At 41.6% G+C, this 19,029-nt stretch overlaps 1 protein-coding gene across 1 annotated transcript; it reads right to left on the bottom strand.

Annotated features, from left to right (window-relative positions):
* Window positions 1-1,253: 1,253 nt before the first annotated feature.
* LOC138765366 (uncharacterized) lies at window positions 1,254-17,647 on the bottom strand. The gene is made up of 8 exons (XM_069942407.1): window positions 17,530-17,647; window positions 14,188-14,456; window positions 13,043-13,361; window positions 8,527-8,646; window positions 7,305-7,448; window positions 5,723-5,866; window positions 3,202-3,470; window positions 1,254-1,406 (listed from the first exon to the last, which is right to left on the bottom strand). Exons 1-8 carry the CDS (start codon window positions 17,645-17,647, stop codon window positions 1,254-1,256), a joined length of 1,536 nt encoding a protein of 511 aa, XP_069798508.1.
* Window positions 17,648-19,029: the final 1,382 nt, after the last annotated feature.

Raw genomic sequence — 19,029 nt, 5'->3', positions numbered from 1 at the left:
CTCCAGTCCTATTGGCTTTAAAGGTACAGAACCAGTAGTATCAGACTGCTCCAGTACTATTGGCTTTAAAGGTACTGAACATGTAGTATCACACAGCTCTCATCCTATTGGCTTTAAAGATACAGTACCAGTAGCATCAACCTGGTCCAGTCCTATTGGTTTTAGAGATATTCAACCAGTAGTATCACATTGCTCCAGTCCTATTGGCTTTAAAGTTACAGAACCAGTAGCTTCAGACTCCTCCTGTCCTATTGCCTTTAAAAGAACAGAAACATAGCTTCAGACTGCTCCAGTCCTATTGGCTTTAAATATCCAGAACCAGTAGTATCAGTCTGCTCCCGTCCTATTTGCTTTAAAGATACAGAAGCAGTAGTATCAGACTGCTCCCGTCCTATTGGCTTTAAAGACAGAGAACCAGTAGTATCACACTGCTCCAGTTTTATTGGCTTTAAAGATACAGAAGCAGTAGTATCAGACTGCTCTAGTCCTAATGGCTTTCAAGTCACAGAACCAATAATATCAGACTGCGCCATGACTATTGGCTTTTAAGATACAGAACCAGTAGTATCACACAGCTCCCGTCCTATTGGCTTTAATGATACCGAACCTGTAGTATCACACAACTCCCGTCCTATTGGCTTTAAAGATAAAGAACCAGTAGTATCACACTGCTCCAGTCCCATTGGCTTTAAAGATACAGAACCAGTAGCATTAGACTGGTCCAGTACTATTGGCTTTGAAGATACAGAACCAGTAGTATCACACAGCTCCCGTTCTATTGGCTTTAATGATACAGAACCTGTAGTATCACACTTCTCCAGTCCTATAGGCTTTAAAGATACAGAACCAGTAGCAGTAGACTGGTCCAGTCCTATTGGCTTAGAAGATACCGAACCAGTAGTATCACACAGCTCCCGTCCTATTGGCTTTAATCATACAGAACCAGTAGCATTAGACTGGTCCAGTCCTATTGGCTTTGAAGATACAGAACCAGGAATATCTCACAGCTCCCGTCCTCTAGGCTTTCATGATACAGAACCTGTAGTATCACACAGCTCCCGTCCTATTGGCTATAAATATAAAGAACCAGTAGTATCACACTGCTCCCGTCCTATTACCTTTAAAGATACAGAACCAGTAGCATTAGACTGGACCTGTCCTATTGGCTTTGAACATACCGAACCAGTAGTGTCACACAGCACCCGTCCTATTGGCTTTAATGATACAGAACCAGTAGTATCACACAGCTCCCGTCATATTGGCTTTAATGATACAGAACCAGTGGTATCACACAGCTCCCGTCCTATTGGCTTTAAAGATACAGTACCAGTAGAATCAGCCTTGTCCAGTCCTATTGGATTTAAAGTTACAGAACCTGTAGTTACACACTGCTCCCGTCCTATTGCCTTTAAAGATACAGAACCAGTAGCATTAGACTGGTCCAGTCCTATTGGCTTTGAAGATACCGAACCAGTAGTATCACACAGCTTCCGTCCTATTGGTTTTAATGATATAGAACCAGCAGTATCACACTGCTCCAGTCCTATTGGTTTAAAGAGACAGAACCAGTAGTAACACACTGCTCCTATTCTATTGGCTTTAAAAATACAGAACCAGTAGTATCAGACTGCTCCAGTCCTATTGGCTTAAAAGAAACAAAACCAGTAGTATCAGACTGCTCCAGTCCTATTGTCTTTTAAGATACAGAACAAGTAGTATCACACTGCTTCCGTACTATAGGCTTTTAAGATACAAAACCAGTAGTATCAGACTGCTCCAGTCCTATTGGCTTTAAAGATACAGAACCAGTAGCTTCAGATTGCTCCAGTCCTAGTGGCTTTAAAGATACAGAACCAGTAGTATCAGACTACTCCAGTCCTATTGGCTTTAAAGATACAGAACCAGTAGCTTCAGACTGCTCCACTCCTATTGGTTTTAAAGGTACAGAACCAGTAGCATTTGACTGGTCCATTCATAATGGGTTTGAAGATACAGAACCTGTAGTATCACACAGCTGCCGTCCTATTGGATTTAATGATACAGAACCAGTAGTATCACACAGCTCTCATCCTATAGGCTTTAAAGATACAGTACCAGTAGCATCAGCCTGGTCCAGTCCTATTGGCTTTAAAGATACTGAACTACTGAACCAGTAGTATAACATTGCTCCAGTCCTCTTGGCTTTAAATGTACAGAACCAGTAGCATCAGACTGGTCCAGTCTTATTGGCTTTAAAGGTACAGAACCAGTAGTATCAGACTGCTCCAGTCCTATTGGCTTTAAAGGTACAGAACCAGTAGCATCATACTGGTCCAGTCCTATTGGCTTTTAAGATACAGAACCAGTAGTATCAGACTGCTCCACTACTATTGGCTTTAAAGGTACTGAACATGTAGTATCAGACTGGTCCAGTCCTATTGGCTGTAAAGGTACAGAACCAGTAGTATCACACTGCTCCAGTCCTATTGGCTTTAAAGGTAGAGAACAAGTAGTATCAGACTACTGCAGTCCTATTGGCTTTAAAGGAACAGAACCAGTAATATCAGACTGCTCCAGTCCTATTGGCTTTAAGGATACGGAACCAGTAGTATCAGACTACTCCAGTCCTATTGGCTTTAAAGGTTCAGAACCAGTAGCTTCAGACTGCTCCCGTCCTATTGGCTTTAAAGGAACAGAATCAGTAGCTTCTGACTGCTCCAGTCCTATTGGCTTTAAAGATACAGAACCAGTAGTATCAGAATGATCCAGTCCTATTGGCTTTAAACATACAGAACCTGTAGTATCACACTGCTCCCGTCCTATTGGCTTTAAAGATACAGAACAAGTAGCTTCAGACTGGTCCAGTCCTATTGGCTTTGAAGATACAGAACCAGTAGTATCACACAACTCCCGTCTTATTGCTTTTAATGATACAGAACCAGTAGTATCACACTGCTCGGGTCCTATTGCCTTTAAATATACAGAACCAGTAGCATTAGACTGGTCCTGTCCTATTGGCTTTGAAGATACCGAACCAGTAGTATCACACAGCACCCGTCCTATTGGATTTAATGATACAGAACCAGTAGTATCACACAGCTCCCGTCATATTGGCTTTAATGATACAGAACCAGTGGTATCACACAGCTCCCGTCCTATTGGCTTTAAAGATACAGTACCAGTAGCATCAGCCTTGTCCAGTCCTATTGGATTTAAAGTTACTGAACCTGTAGTATCACACTGCTCCCGTCCTATTGCTTTTAAAGATACAGAACCAGTAGCATGAGACTGGTCTAGTCCTATTGGCTTTGAAGATACCGAACCAGTAGTATCACACAGCTTCCGTCCTATTTGCTTTAATGTTATAGAACCAGCAGTATCACACTGCTCCAGTCCTATTGGCTTTAAAGGTTCAGAACAAGTACCTTCAGACTGCTCCCGTCCTATTGGCTTTAAAGGAACAGAATCAGTACCTTCAGACTGCTCCAGTCCTATTGGCGTTAAAGATACAGAACCAGTAGTATCAGAATGCTCCAGTCCTATTGGCTTTAAAGATACAGAACCAGTAGCCTCAGACTTCTCCAGTACTATTGGCATTAAAGATACAGAACCAGTAGTATCAGAATACTCCAGTCCTATTGGCTTTAAAGGTACAGAACCAGTAGCATCAGACTGCTCCAGTCCTATTGGCTTTAAAGAGACAGGACCTGTAGTATCACACTGCTCCAGTCCTATTGGTTTAAAGATACAGAACCAGTAGTAACACACTGCTCCTATTCTATTGGCTTAAAAAATATAGAGCCAGTAGTATCAGACTGCTCCAGTCCTATTGGCTTTAAAGATACAGAACCAGTAGTATCAGACTGCTCCAGTACTATTGGCTTTAAAGGTACAGAACCAGTAGCATCAGACTGCTCCAGTCCTATTCGCTTTAAAGATACAGAACCTGTAGTATCACACTGCTCCCGTCCTAATGGCTTTAAAGATACAGAACCAGTAGCATCAGACTGGTCCAGTCCTATTGGCTTTGAAGATGCAGAATCAGTAATATAACACAGCTCCCATCCTATTGGCTTTAATGATACAGAACAGGCAGTATCACACTGCTCCAGTCCTATTGGTTTAAAGATATAGAACCAGTAGTAACACACTGCTCCTATTCTATTGGCTTTAAAAATACAGAACCAGTAGTATCAGACTGCTCCAGTCCTATTGGCTTAAAAGGAACAGAACCAGTAGTATCAGACTGCTCCAGTCCTATTGGCTTTAAAGATACAGAACAAGTAGTATCACACTGCTCCCGTACTATTGGCTTTTAAGATACAGAACCAGTAGTATCAGACTGCTCCAGTCCTATTGGCTTTAAAGATACAGAACCAGTAGCTTCAGACTGCTCCAGTCCTAGTGGCTTTAAAGATACAGAACCATTAGCTTCAGATTGCTCCAGTCCTATTGGCTTTAAAGATACAGAACCAGTAGTATCAGACTACTCCAGTCCTATTGGCTTTAAAGATACAGAACCTGTAGTATCACACTGCTCCCGTCCTATTGGCTTTAAAGATACAGAACAAGTAGCTTCAGACTGGTCCAGTCCTATTGGCTTTGAAGATACAGAACCAGTAGTATCACACAACTCCCGTCTTATTGCTTTTAATGATACAGAACCAGTAGTATCACACAGGTCCTGTCATATTGGCTTTGATGATACAGAACCAGTAGTATCAGACATCTCCAATCCTATTGGCTTTAAAGGAACAGAATCAGTAGCTTCAGACTGCTCCAGTCCTATTGGCTTTAAAGATACAGAACCAGTAGTATCAGAATGCTCCAGTCCTATTGGCTTTAAAGATACAGAACCAGTAGCCTCAGACTTCTCCAGTACTATTGGCATTAAAGATACAGAACCAGTAGTATCAGAATACTCCAGTCCTATTGGCTTTAAAGGTACACAACAAGTAGCTTCAGAGTGCTCCAGTCCTATTGGCTTTAAAGATACAGAACCGATAGCTTCAGACTGCTCCAGTCCTATTGGCTTTAAAGATACAGAACCAGTAGTATCAGACTGCTCCAGTCCTATTGGCTTTAAAGGTACAGAACCAGTAGCATCAGACTGCTCCAGTCCTATTGGCTTTAAAGAGACAGGACCTGTAGTATCACACTGCTCCAGTCCTATTGGTTTAAAGATACAGAACCAGTAGTAACACACTGCTCCTATTCTATTAGCTTTAAAAATATAGAGCCAGTAGTATCAGACTGCTCCAGTAATATTGGCTTTAAAGGTACAGAACATTTAGTATCAGACTGCTCCAGTCCTATTAGCTTTAAAGGTACAGAACCAGTAGTATCAGACTGCTCCAGTCCAATTGGCTTTAAAGATACAGAACCAGTAGCTTCAGACTGCTCCAGTCCTAGTGGCTTTAAAGATACAGAACCAGTAGCTTCAGATTGCTCCAGTCCTATTGGCTTTAAAGATACAGAACCAGTAGTATCAGACTACTCCACTCCTATTGTCTTTAAAGATACAGAACCAGTAGCTTCAGACTGCTCCAGTCCTATTGGCTTTAAAGGAACAGAATCAGTAGCTTCAGACTGCTCCAGTCTATTGGCTTTAAAGATACAGAACCAGTAGTATCAGTCTGCTCCAGTCCTATTGGCTTTGAAGATACAGAACCAGTAGTATCACACAACTCCCGTCTTATTGGTTTTAATGATACAGAACCAGTAGTATCAGACATCTCCAAACCTATTGTCTTTAAAGGAACAGAACCAGTAATATCAGACTGCTCCAGTCCTATTGGCTTTAATGATACGGAACCAGTGGTATCAGAATGCTCCAGTCCTATTGGCTTTAAAGATACAGAACCAGTAGCCTCAGACTTCTCCAGTACTATTGGCATTAAAGATACAGAACCAGTAGTATCAGAATACTCCAGTCCTATTGGCTTTAAGGGTACACAACAAGTAGCTTCAGAGTGCTCCAGTCCTATTGGCTTTAAAGATACAGAACCAATAGCTTCAGTCTGCTCCAGTCCTATTGGCTTTAAAGATACAGAACCAGTAGTATCAGACTGCTCCAGTCCTATTGGCTTTAAAGGTACAGAACCTGTAGTATCACACTGCTCCCGTCCTATTGGCTTTAAAGATACAGAACAAGTAGCTTCAGACTGGTCCAGTCCTATTGGCTTTGAAGATACAGAACCAGTAGTATCACACAACTCCCGTCTTATTGCTTTTAATGATACAGAACCAGTAGTATCACACAGGTCCTGTCATATTGGCTTTGATGATACAGAACCAGTAGTATCAGACATCTCCAATCCTATTGGCTTTAAAGGAACAGAATCAGTAGCTTCAGACTGCTCCAGTCCTATTGGCTTTAAAGATACAGAACCAGTAGTATCAGAATGCTCCAGTCCTATTGGCTTTAAAGATACAGAACCAGTAGCCTCAGACTTCTCCAGTACTATTGGCATTAAAGATACAGAACCAGTAGTATCAGAATACTCCAGTCCTATTGGCTTTAAAGGTACACAACAAGTAGCTTCAGAGTGCTCCAGTCCTATTGGCTTTAAAGATACAGAACCGATAGCTTCAGACTGCTCCAGTCCTATTGGCTTTAAAGATACAGAACCAGTAGTATCAGACTGCTCCAGTCCTATTGGCTTTAAAGGTACAGAACCAGTAGCATCAGACTGCTCCAGTCCTATTGGCTTTAAAGAGACAGGACCTGTAGTATCACACTGCTCCAGTCCTATTGGTTTAAAGATACAGAACCAGTAGTAACACACTGCTCCTATTCTATTAGCTTTAAAAATATAGAGCCAGTAGTATCAGACTGCTCCAGTAATATTGGCTTTAAAGGTACAGAACATTTAGTATCAGACTGCTCCAGTCCTATTAGCTTTAAAGGTACAGAACCAGTAGTATCAGACTGCTCCAGTCCAATTGGCTTTAAAGATACAGAACCAGTAGCTTCAGACTGCTCCAGTCCTAGTGGCTTTAAAGATACAGAACCAGTAGCTTCAGATTGCTCCAGTCCTATTGGCTTTAAAGATACAGAACCAGTAGTATCAGACTACTCCACTCCTATTGTCTTTAAAGATACAGAACCAGTAGCTTCAGACTGCTCCAGTCCTATTGGCTTTAAAGGAACAGAATCAGTAGCTTCAGACTGCTCCAGTCTATTGGCTTTAAAGATACAGAACCAGTAGTATCAGTCTGCTCCAGTCCTATTGGCTTTGAAGATACAGAACCAGTAGTATCACACAACTCCCGTCTTATTGGTTTTAATGATACAGAACCAGTAGTATCAGACATCTCCAAACCTATTGTCTTTAAAGGAACAGAACCAGTAATATCAGACTGCTCCAGTCCTATTGGCTTTAATGATACGGAACCAGTGGTATCAGAATGCTCCAGTCCTATTGGCTTTAAAGATACAGAACCAGTAGCCTCAGACTTCTCCAGTACTATTGGCATTAAAGATACAGAACCAGTAGTATCAGAATACTCCAGTCCTATTGGCTTTAAGGGTACACAACAAGTAGCTTCAGAGTGCTCCAGTCCTATTGGCTTTAAAGATACAGAACCAATAGCTTCAGTCTGCTCCAGTCCTATTGGCTTTAAAGATACAGAACCAGTAGTATCAGACTGCTCCAGTCCTATTGGCTTTAAAGGTACAGAACCAGTAGCATCAGACTGCTCCAGTCCTATTGGCTTTAAAGAGACAGGACCTGTAGTATCACACTGCTCCAGTCCTATTGGTTTAAAGATACAGAACCAGTAGTAACACACTGCTCCTATTCTATTGGCTTTAAAAATATAGAGCCAGTAGTATCAGACTGCTCCAGTCCTATTGGCTTTAAAGGTACAGAACATTTAGTATCAGACTGCTCCAGTCCTATTGGCTTTAAAGGTACAGAACCAGTAGTATCAGAATGCTCCAGTCCTATTGGCTTTAAAGATACAGAACCAGTAGCTTCAGACTGCTCCAGTCCTAGTGGCTTTAAAGATACAGAACCAGTAGCTTCAGATTGCTCTAGTCCTATTGGCTTTAAAGATACAGAACCAGTAGTATCAGACTACTCCACTCCTATTGTCTTTAAAGATACAGAACCAGTAGCTTTAGACTGATCCAGTCCTATTGGCTTTAAAGGAACAGAATCAGTAGCTTCAGACTGCTCCAGTCTATTGGCTTTAAAGATACAGAACCAGTAGTATCAGTCTGCTCCAGTCCTATTGGCTTTGAAGATACAGAACCAGTAGTATCACACAACTCCCGTCTTATTGGTTTTAATGATACAGAACCAGTATTATCAGACATCTCCAATCCTATTGGCTTTAAAGGTACAGAACCAGTAGTATCAGAGTACTCCCGTCCTACTGGCTTTAAAGACACAGAACCAGTAGCATTTGACTGGTTCAGTCCTATAGGCTTTGAAGATACAGAACCAGTAGTATCACACACCTGCCGTCCTATTGGATTTAATGATACAGAACCAGTAGTATCACACAGCTCTCATCCTATTGGCTTTAAAGATACAGTACCAGTAGCATCAGCCTGGTCCAGTCCTATGGCCTTTAAAGATACTGAACCAGTAGTATCACATTGCTCCAGTCCTCTTGGCTTTAAATGTACAGAACCAGTAGCATCAGACTGCTCCAATCCTAATAGTTTTAAAGATACAGAACCAGTAGTATCACACTGTTCTTGTCCTATTGTCTTTCAAGATACAGAAATTGTAGTATCAGACTGCTCCACTACTATTGGCTTTAAAGGTACTGAACATGTAGTGTCAGACTGGTCCAGTCCTATTGGCTGTAAAGGTACAGAACCAGTAGTATCACACTGCTCCAGTCCTATTGGCTTTAAAGGTTGAGAACAAGTAGTATCAGACTGCTCCAGTCCTATTGGTTTTTAAGGTACAGAACCAGTAGCATCATACTGATGATACAGAACCAGCAGTAACACACTGCTCCTATTCTATTGGCTTTAAAAATACAGAAGCAGTAGGATCAGAATGCTGCAGTCCTATTGGCTTTAAAGACACACAACCAGTAATATCAGACTACTCCAGCCCTTTTGGCTTTAAAGGTTCAGAACCAGTAGCTTCAGACTGCTCCCGTCCTATTGGCTTTAAAGGAACAGAATCAGTAGCTTCAGACTGCTCCAGTCCTATTGGCTTTAAAGATACAGAACCAGTAGTATCAGAATGCTCCAGTACTATTGGCATTAAAGATAGAGAACCAGTAGTATCAGACTACTCCAGTCCTATTGGCTTTAAAGGTACACAAAGAGTAGCTTCAGACTGCTCCAGTCCTATTGGCTTTAAAGATACAGAACCGATAGCTTCAGACTGCTCCAGTCCTATTGACTTTAAAGGTACAGAACCAGTAGCATCAGACTGCTCCAGTCCCATTGGCTTTAAAGAGACAGGACCTGTAGTATCACACTGCTCCAGTCCTATTGGTTTAAAGATACATAACCAGTAGTAACACACTGCTCCTATTCTATTGGCTTTAAAAATATAGAGCCAGTAGTATCAGACTGCTCCAGTCCTATTGGCTTTAAAGGAACAGAACCAGTAGTATCAGACTGCTCCAGTCCTATTGGCTTTAAAGATACATAAAATTTAGTATCAGACTGCTCCAGCCCTATTGGCTTTAAAGGTACAGAACCAGTAGTATCAGACTGCTCCAGTACTATTGGCTTTAAAGGTACTGAACATGTAGTATCACACAGCTCTCATCCTATTGGCTTTAAAGATACAGTACCAGTAGCATCAACCTGGTCCAGTCCTATTGGTTTTAGAGATATTCAACCAGTAGTATCAGATTGCTCCAGTCCTATTGGCTTTAAAGTTACAGAACCAGTAGCTTCAGACTCCTCCTGTCCTATTGCCTTTAAAAGAACAGAAACATAGCTTCAGACTGCTCCAGTCCTATTGGCTTTAAATATCCAGAACCAGTAGTATCAGTCTGCTCCCGTGCTATTTGCTTTAAAGATACAGAAGCAGTAGTATCAGACTGCTCCCGTCCTATTGGCTTTAAAGACACAGAACCAGTAGTATCACACTGCTCCAGTTTTATTGGCTTTAAAGATACAGAAGCAGTAGTATCAGACTGCTCTAGTCCTAATGGCTTTCAAGTCACAGAACCAATAATATCAGACTGCGCCATGACTATTGGCTTTTAAGATACAGAACCAGTAGTATCACACAGCTCCCATCCTATTGGCTTTAATGATACCGAACCTGTAGTATCACACAACTCCCGTCCTATTGGCTTTAAAGATAAAGAACCAGTAGTATCACACTGCTCCAGTCCCATTGGCTTTAAAGATACAGAACCAGTAGCATTAGACTGGTCCAGTACTATTGGCTTTGAAGATACAGAACCAGTAGTATCACACAGCTCCCGTTCTATTGGCTTTAATGATACAGAACCTGTAGTATCACACTTCTCCAGTCCTATAGGCTTTAAAGATACAGAACCAGTAGCATTAGACTGGTCTAGTCCTATTGGCTTAGAAGATACCGAACCAGTAGTATCACACAGCTCCCGTCCTATTGGCTTTAATCATACAGAACCAGTAGCATTAGACTGGTCCAGTCCTATTGGCTTTGAAGATACAGAACCAGGAATATCTCACAGCTCCCGTCCTCTAGGCTTTCATGATACAGAACCTGTAGTATCACACAGCTCCCGTCCTATTGGCTTTTAATATAAAGAACCAGTAGTATCACACTGCTCAAGTCCTATTGACTTTAAAGATAAAGAACCAGTAGCATTAGACTGGTCCAGTCCAATTGGCTTTGAAGATACAGAACCAGTAGTATCACACAGCTCCCATCATATTGGCTTTAATGATACAGAACAAGTAATATCACACAGCTCCCGTCATATTGGCTTTAATGATACAGAACCAGTAGTATCACACAGCTCCCGTCCTATTGGCTTTAAAGAAACAGTAGCAGTAGCATAAGTCTTGTCCAGTCCTATTGGTTGCTTTAGACTGCTCCAGTCTATTGGCTTTAAAGATACATAACCAGTAGTATCAGTCAGCTCCAGACCTATTGGCTTTAAAGGTACAGAACCAGTAGCTTCAGACTGCTCCAGTCCTCTTGACTTTAAAGATACAGAACCAGTAGTTTCAGACTACTAGAGTCCTATTGGCTTTAAAGGTACAGAACCAGTAGCTTCAGACTGATCCAGTCCTATTGGCTTTAAAGATACAGAACCAGTAGCTTCAGACTGGTCCAGTCCTATTGGCTTTCAAGGCACAGAACCAATAATATCAGACTGCGCCATGGCTATTGGCTTTTAAGATACAGAACCAGTAGTATCACATAGCTCCCGTCTTATTGGCTTTAATGATACAGAATCTGTAGCATCACACAGCTCCCGTCCTATTGGCTTTAAAGATAAAGAACCAGTAGTATCACACTGCTCCCGTCCTATTGGCTTTAAAGATACAGAACGTGTAGCATCAGACTGGTCCAGTCCTATTGGCTTTGAAGATACAGAACCAGTAGTATCACACAGCTCCCGTCCTATTAGCTTTAATGATACAGAACCAGTAGTATCACACAACTCCCGTCTTATTGGTTTTAATGATACAGAACCAGTAGTATCAGACATCTCCAATCCTATTGTCTTTAAAGGTACAGAACCAGTAGTATCAGAGTACTCCCGTCCTATTGGCTTTAACGATACAGAACCTGTAGTATCACACTGCTCCAGTCCTACTGGCTTTAAAGATACAGAACCAGTAGCATTTGACTGGTCCAGTCATAATGGGTTTGAAGATACAGAACCTGTAGTATCACACAGCTGCCGTCCTATTGGATTTAATGATACAGAACCAGTAGTATCACACAGCTCTCATCCTATAGGCTTTAAAGATACAGTACCAGTAGCATCAGCCTGGTCCAGTCCTATTGGCTTTCAAGATACTGAACCAGTAGTATCACATTGCTCCAGTCCTCTTGGCTTTAAATGTAGAGAACCAGTAGCATCAGACTGGTCCAGTCTTATTGGCTTTAAAGATATAGAACCAGTAGTATCAGACTGATCCAGTACTATTAGCTTGAAAGATACTGACCAGTAGCATCAGACTGCTCCAATCCTAATAGTTTTAAAGATACAGAACCAGTAGTATCAAACTGTTCTTGTCCTATTGTCTTTCAAGATACAGAAATTGTAGTATCAGACTGCTCCAGTCCTATTGGCTTTAAAGATACAGAACATTTAGTATCAGACTGGTCCATTCCTATTGGCTTTAAAGGTACAGAACCAGTAGTATCAGACTGCTCCAGTCCTATTGGCTTTAAAGGTACAGAACCAGTAGCATCATACTGGTCCAGTCCTATTGGCTTTTAAGATACAGAACCAGTAGTATCAGACTGCTCCACTACTATTGGCTTTAAAGGTACTGAACATGTAGTATCAGACTGGTCCAGTCCTATTGGCTGTAAAGGTACAGAACCAGTAGTATCACACTGCTCCAGTCCTATTGGCTTTAAAGGTAGAGAACAAGTAGTATCAGACTACTGCAGTCCTATTGGCTTTAAAGGAACAGAACCAGTAATATCAGACTGCTCCAGTCCTATTGGCTTTAAGGATACGGAACCAGTAGTATCAGACTACTCCAGTCCTATTGGCTTTAAAGGTTCAGAACCAGTAGCTTCAGACTGCTCCCGTCCTATTGGCTTTAAAGGAACAGAATCAGTAGCTTCTGACTGCTCCAGTGCTATTGGCTTTAAAGATACAGAACCAGTAGTATCAGAATGATCCAGTCCTATTGGCTTTAAACATACAGAACCAGTAGTATCACACTGCTCGGGTCCTATTGCCTTTAAAGATACAGAACCAGTAGCATTAGACTGGTCCTGTCCTATTGGCTTTGAAGATACCGAACCAGTAGTATCACACAGCACCCGTCCTATTGGATTTAATGATACAGAACCAGTAGTATCACACAGCTCCCGTCATATTGGCTTTAATGATACAGAACCAGTGGTATCACACAGCTCCCGTCCTATTGGCTTTAAAGATACAGTACCAGTAGCATCAGCCTTGTCCAGTCCTATTGGATTTAAAGTTACAGAACCTGTAGTATCACACTGTTCCCGTCCTATTGCTTTTAAAGATACAGAACCAGTAGCATAAGACTGGTCCAGTCCTATTGGCTTTGAAGATACCGAACCAGTAGTATCACACAGCTTCCGTCCTATTTGCTTTAATGATATAGAACCAGCAGTATCACACTGCTCCAGTCCTATTGGCTTTAAAGGTTCAGAACCAGTACCTTCAGACTGCTCCCGTCCTATTGGCTTTAAAGGAACAGAATCAGTACCTTCAGACTGCTCCAGTCCTATTGGCTTTAAAGATACAGAACCAGTAGTATCAGAATGCTCCAGTCCTATTGGCTTTAAAGATACAGAACATTTAGTATCAGACTGGTCCAGTCCTATTGGCATTAAAGATACAGAACCAGTAGTATCAGAATACTCCAGTCCTATTGGCTTTAAAGGTACACAACAAATAGCTTCAGAGTGCTCCAGTCCTATTGGCTTTAAAGATACAGAACCGATAGCTTCAGACTGCTCCAGTCCTATTGGCTTTAAAGATACAGAACCAGTAGTATCAGACTGCTCCAGTCCTATTGGCTTTAAAGGTACAGAACCAGTAGCATCAGACTGCTCCAGTCCTATTGGATTTAAAGAGACAGGACCTGTAGTATCACACTGCTCCAGTCCTATTGGTTTAAAGATACAGAACCAGTAGTAACACACTGCTCCTATTCTATTGGCTTTAAAAATATAGAGCCAGTAGTATCAGACTGCTCCAGTCCTATTGGCTTTAAAGGTACAGAACATTTAGTATCAGACTGCTCCAGTCCTATTGGCTTTAAAGGTACAGAACCAGTAGTATCAGACTGCTCCAGTCCAATTGGCTTTAAAGATACAGAACCAGTAGCTTCAGACTGCTCCAGTCCTAGTGGCTTTAAAGATACAGAACCAGTAGCTTCAGATTGCTCCAGTCATATTGGCTTTAAAGATACAGAACCAGTAGTATCAGACTACTCCACTCCTATTATCTTTAAAGATACAGAACCAGTAGCTTCAGACTGCTCCAGTCCTATTGGCTTTAAAGGGACAGAATCAGTAGCTTCAGACTGCTCCAGTCTATTGGCTTTAAAGATACAGAACCAGTAGTATCAGTCTGCTCCAGTCCTATTGGCTTTGAAGATACAGAACCAGTAGTATCACACAACTCCCGTCTTATTGGTTTTAATGATACAGAACCAGTAGTATCAGACATCTCCAATCCTATTGGCTTTAAAGGTACAGAACCAGTAGTATCAGAGTACTCCCGTCCTACTGGCTTTAAAGACACAGAACCAGTAGCATTTGACTGGTTCAGTCCTATTGGCTTTGAAGATACAGAACCAGGAGTATCACACAGCTGCCGTCCTATTGGATTTAATGATACAGAACCAGTAGTATCACACAGCTCTCATCATATTGGCTTTAAATATACAGTACCAGTAGCATCAGCCTGGTCCATTCCTATTGCCTTTAAAGATACTGAACCAGTAGTATCACATTGCTCCAGTCCTCTTGGCTTTAAATGTACAGAACCAGTAGCATCAGACTGCTCCAATCCTAATAGTTTTAAAGATACAGAACCAGTAGTATCACAGTGTTCTTGTCCTATTGTCTTTCAAGATACAGAAATTGTAGTATCAGACTGCTCCACTACTATTGGCTTTAAAGGTACTGAACATGTAGTGTCAGACTGGTCCAGTCCTATTGGCTGTAAAGGTACAGAACCAGTAGTATCACACTGCTCCAGTCCTATTGGCTTTAAAGGTTGAGAACAAGTAGTATCAGACTGCTCCAGTCCTATTGGTTTTTAAGGTACAGAACCAGTAGCATCATACTGATGATACAGAACCAGCAGTAACACACTGCTCCTATTCTATTGGCTTTAAAAATACAGAACCAGTAGGATCAGAATGCTGCAGTCCTATTGGCTTTAAAGGAACAGAACCAGTAATATCAGACTACTCCAGCCCTATTGGCTTTAAAGGTTCAGAACCAGTAGCTTCAGACTGCTCCCGTCCTATTGGCTTTAAAGGAACAGAATCAGTAGCTTCAGACTGCTCCAGTCCTATTGGCTTTAAAGATACAGAACCAGTAGTATCAGAATGCTCCAGTCCTATTGGCTTTAAAGATACAGAAGCAGTAGTATCAGACTGCTCCCGTCCTATTGGCTTTAAAGACACAGAACCAGTAGCTTCAGACTCCTCCTGTCCTATTGCCTTTAAAAGAACAGAAACATAGCTTCAGACTGCTCCAGTCCTATTGGCTTTAAATATCCAGAACCAGTAGTATCAGTCTGCTCCCGTCCTATTTGCTTTAAAGATACAGAAGCAGTAGTATCAGACTGCTCCCGTCCTATTGGCTTTAAAGACACAGAACCAGTAGTATCACACTGCTCCAGTTTTATTGGCTTTAAAGATACAGAAGCAGTAGTATCAGACTGCTCTAGTCCTAATGGCTTTCAAGTCACAGAACCAATAATATCAGACTGCGCCATGACTATTGGCTTTTAAGATACAGAACCAGTAGTATCACACAGCTCCCATCCTATTGGCTTTAATGATACCGAACCTGTAGTATCACACAACTCCCGTCCAATTGGCTTTAAAGATAAAGAACCAGTAGTATCACACTGCTCCAGTCCCATTGGCTTTAAAGATACAGAACCAGTAGCATTAGACTGGTCCAGTACTATTGGCTTTGAAGATACAGAACCAGTAGTATCACACAGCTCCCGTTCTATTGGCTTTAATGATACAGAACCTGTAGTATCACACTTCTCCAGTCCTATAGGCTTTAAAGATACAGAACCAGTAGTATTAGACTGCTCTAGTCCTATTGGCTTAGAATATACCGAACCAGTAGTATCACACAGCTCCCGTCCTATTGGCTTTAATCATACAGAACCAGTAGCATTAGAATGGTCCAGTCCTATTGGCTTTGAAGATACAGAACCAGGAATATCTCACAGCTCCCGTCCTCTAGGCTTTCATGATACAGAACCTTAGGAATCACACAGCTCCCGTCCTATTGGCTTTAAATATAAAGAACCAGTAGTATCATACTGCTCCAGTCCTATTGGCTTTAAAGATAAAGAACCAGTAGCATTAGACTGGTCCAGTCCTATTGGCTTTGAAGATACAGAACCAGTAGTATCACACAGCTCCCATCATATTGGCTTTAATGATACAGAACAAGTAATATCACACAGCTCCCGTCATATTGGCTTTAATGATACAGAACCAGTAGTATCACACAGCTCCCGTCCTATTGGCTTTAAAGAAACAGTAGCAGTAGCATAAGTCTTGTCCAGTCCTATTGGCTTTAAAGATACAGAACCTGTAGTATCACACTGCTCCCGTCCTATTACCTTTAAAGATACAGAACCAGTAGCATTAGACTGGACCTGTCCTATTGGCTTTGAAGATACCGAACCAGTAGTGTCACACAGCACCCGTCCTATTGGCTTTAATGATACAGAACCAGTAGTATCACACAGCTCCCGTCATATTGGCTTTAATGATACAGAACCAGTGGTATCACACAGCTCCCGTCCTATTGGCTTTAAAGATACAGTACCAGTAGAATCAGCCTTGTCCAGTCCTATTGGATTTAAAGTTACAGAACCTGTAGTTACACACTGCTCCCGTCCTATTGCCTTTAAAGATACAGAACCAGTAGCATTAGACTGGTCCAGTCCTATTGGCTTTGAAGATACCGCACCAGTAGTATCACACAGCTTCCGTCCTATTGGCTTTAATGATATAGAACCAGCAGTATCACACTGCTCCAGTCCTATTGGTTTAAAGAGACAGAACCAGTAGTTACACACTGCTCCTATTCTATTGGCTTTAAAAATACAGAACCAGTAGTATCAGACTGCTCCAGTCCTATTGGCTTAAAAGAAACAAAACCAGTAGTATCAGACTGCTCCAGTCCTATTGGCTTTTAAGATACAGAACAAGTAGTATCACACTGCTTCCATACTATTGGCTTTTAAGATACAAAACCAGTAGTATCAGACTGCTCCAGTCCTATTGGCTTTAAAGATACAGAACCAGTAGCTTCAGATTGCTCCAGTCCTAGTGGCTTTAAAGATACAGAACCAGTAGCTTCAGAAAGCTCCAGTCCTATTGGCTTTAAAGATACAGAACCAGTAGTATCAGACTACTCCAGTCCTATTGGCTTTAAAGATACAGAACCAGTAGCTTCAGACTGCTCCAGTCCTATTGGTTTTAAAGGTACAGAATCAGTTGCTTCAGACTGCTCCAGTCTATTGGCTTTAAAGATACAGAACCAGTAGTATCAGTCAGCTCCAGACCTATTGGCTTTAAAGGTACAGAACCAGTAGCTTCAGACTGCTCCAGTCCTCTTGACTTTAAAGATACAGAACCAGTAGTTTCAGACTACTAGAGTCCTATTGGCTTTAAAGGTACAGAACCAGTAGCTTCAGACTGGTCCAGTCCTATTGGCTTTAAAGATACAGAACCAGTAGCTTCAGACTGGTCCAGTCCTATTGGCTTACAAGGCACAGAACCAATAATATCAGACTGCGCCATGGCTATTGGCTTTTAAGATACAGAACCAGTAGTATCACATAGCTCCCGTCTTATTGGCTTTAATGATACAGAATCTGTAGCATCACACAGCTCCCGTCCTATTGGCTTTAAAGACAAAGAACCAGTAGTATCACACTGCTCCCGTCCTATTGGCTTTAAAGATACAGAACGTGTAGCATCAGACTGGTCCAGTCCTATTGGCTTTGAAGATACAGAACCAGTAGTATCACACAGCTCCCGTCCTATTAGCTTTAATGATACAGAACCAGTAGTATTACACAACTCCCGTCTTATTGGTTTTAATGATACAGAACCAGTAGTATCAGACATCTCCAATCCTATTGTCTTTAAAGGTACAGAACCAGTAGTATCAGAGTACTCCCGTCCTATTGGCTTTAACGATACAGAACCTGTAGTATCACACTGCTCCAGTCCTACTGGCTTTAAAGATACAGAACCAGTAGCATTTGACTGGTCCAGTCATAATGGGTTTGAAGATACAGAACCTGTAGTATCACACAGCTGCCGTCCTATTGGATTTAATGATACAGAACCAGTAGTATCACACAGCTCTCATCCTATAGGCTTTAAAGATACAGTACCAGTAGCATCAGCCTGGTCCAGTCCTATTGGCTTTCAAGATACTGAACCAGTAGTATCACATTGCTCCAGTCCTCTTGGCTTTAAATGTACAGAACCAGTAGCATCAGACTGGTCCAGTCTTATTGGCTTTAAAGATATAGAACCAGTAGTATCAGACTGATCCAGTACTATTAGCTTGAAAGATACTGACCAGTAGCATCAGACTGCTCCAATCCTAATAGTTTTAAAGATACAGAACCAGTAGTATCAAACTGTTCTTGTCCTATTGTCTTTCAAGATACAGAAATTGTAGTATCAGACTGCTCCAGTCCTATTGGCTTTAAAGGTACAGAACATTTAGTATCAGACTGGTCCAGTCCTATTGGCTTTAAAGGTACAGAACCAGTAGTATCAGACTGCTCCAGTCCTATTGGCTTTAAAGGTACAGAACCAGTAGCATCATACTGGTCCAGTCCTATTGGCTTTTAAGATACAGAACCAGTAGTATCAGACTGCTCCAATACTATTGGCTTTATAGGTACTGAACATGTAGTATCAGACTGGTCCAGTCCTATTGGCTGTAAAGGTACAGAACCAGTAGTATCACACTGCTCCAGTCCTATTGGCTTTAAAGGTAGAGAACAAGTAGTATCAGACTACTGCAGTCCTATTGGCTTTAAAGGAACAGAACCAGTAATATCAGACTGCTCCAGTCCTATTGGCTTTAAGGATACGGAACCAGTAGTATCAGACTACTCCAGTCCTATTGGCTTTAAAGGTTCAGAACCAGTAGCTTCAGA

This window comes from Narcine bancroftii, chromosome 5 (genome assembly GCF_036971445.1).
Source record: "Narcine bancroftii isolate sNarBan1 chromosome 5, sNarBan1.hap1, whole genome shotgun sequence".
NCBI lineage: Eukaryota > Metazoa > Chordata > Chondrichthyes > Torpediniformes > Narcinidae > Narcine > Narcine bancroftii.
This window is presented reverse-complemented; position numbering and strand designations above follow the sequence as displayed.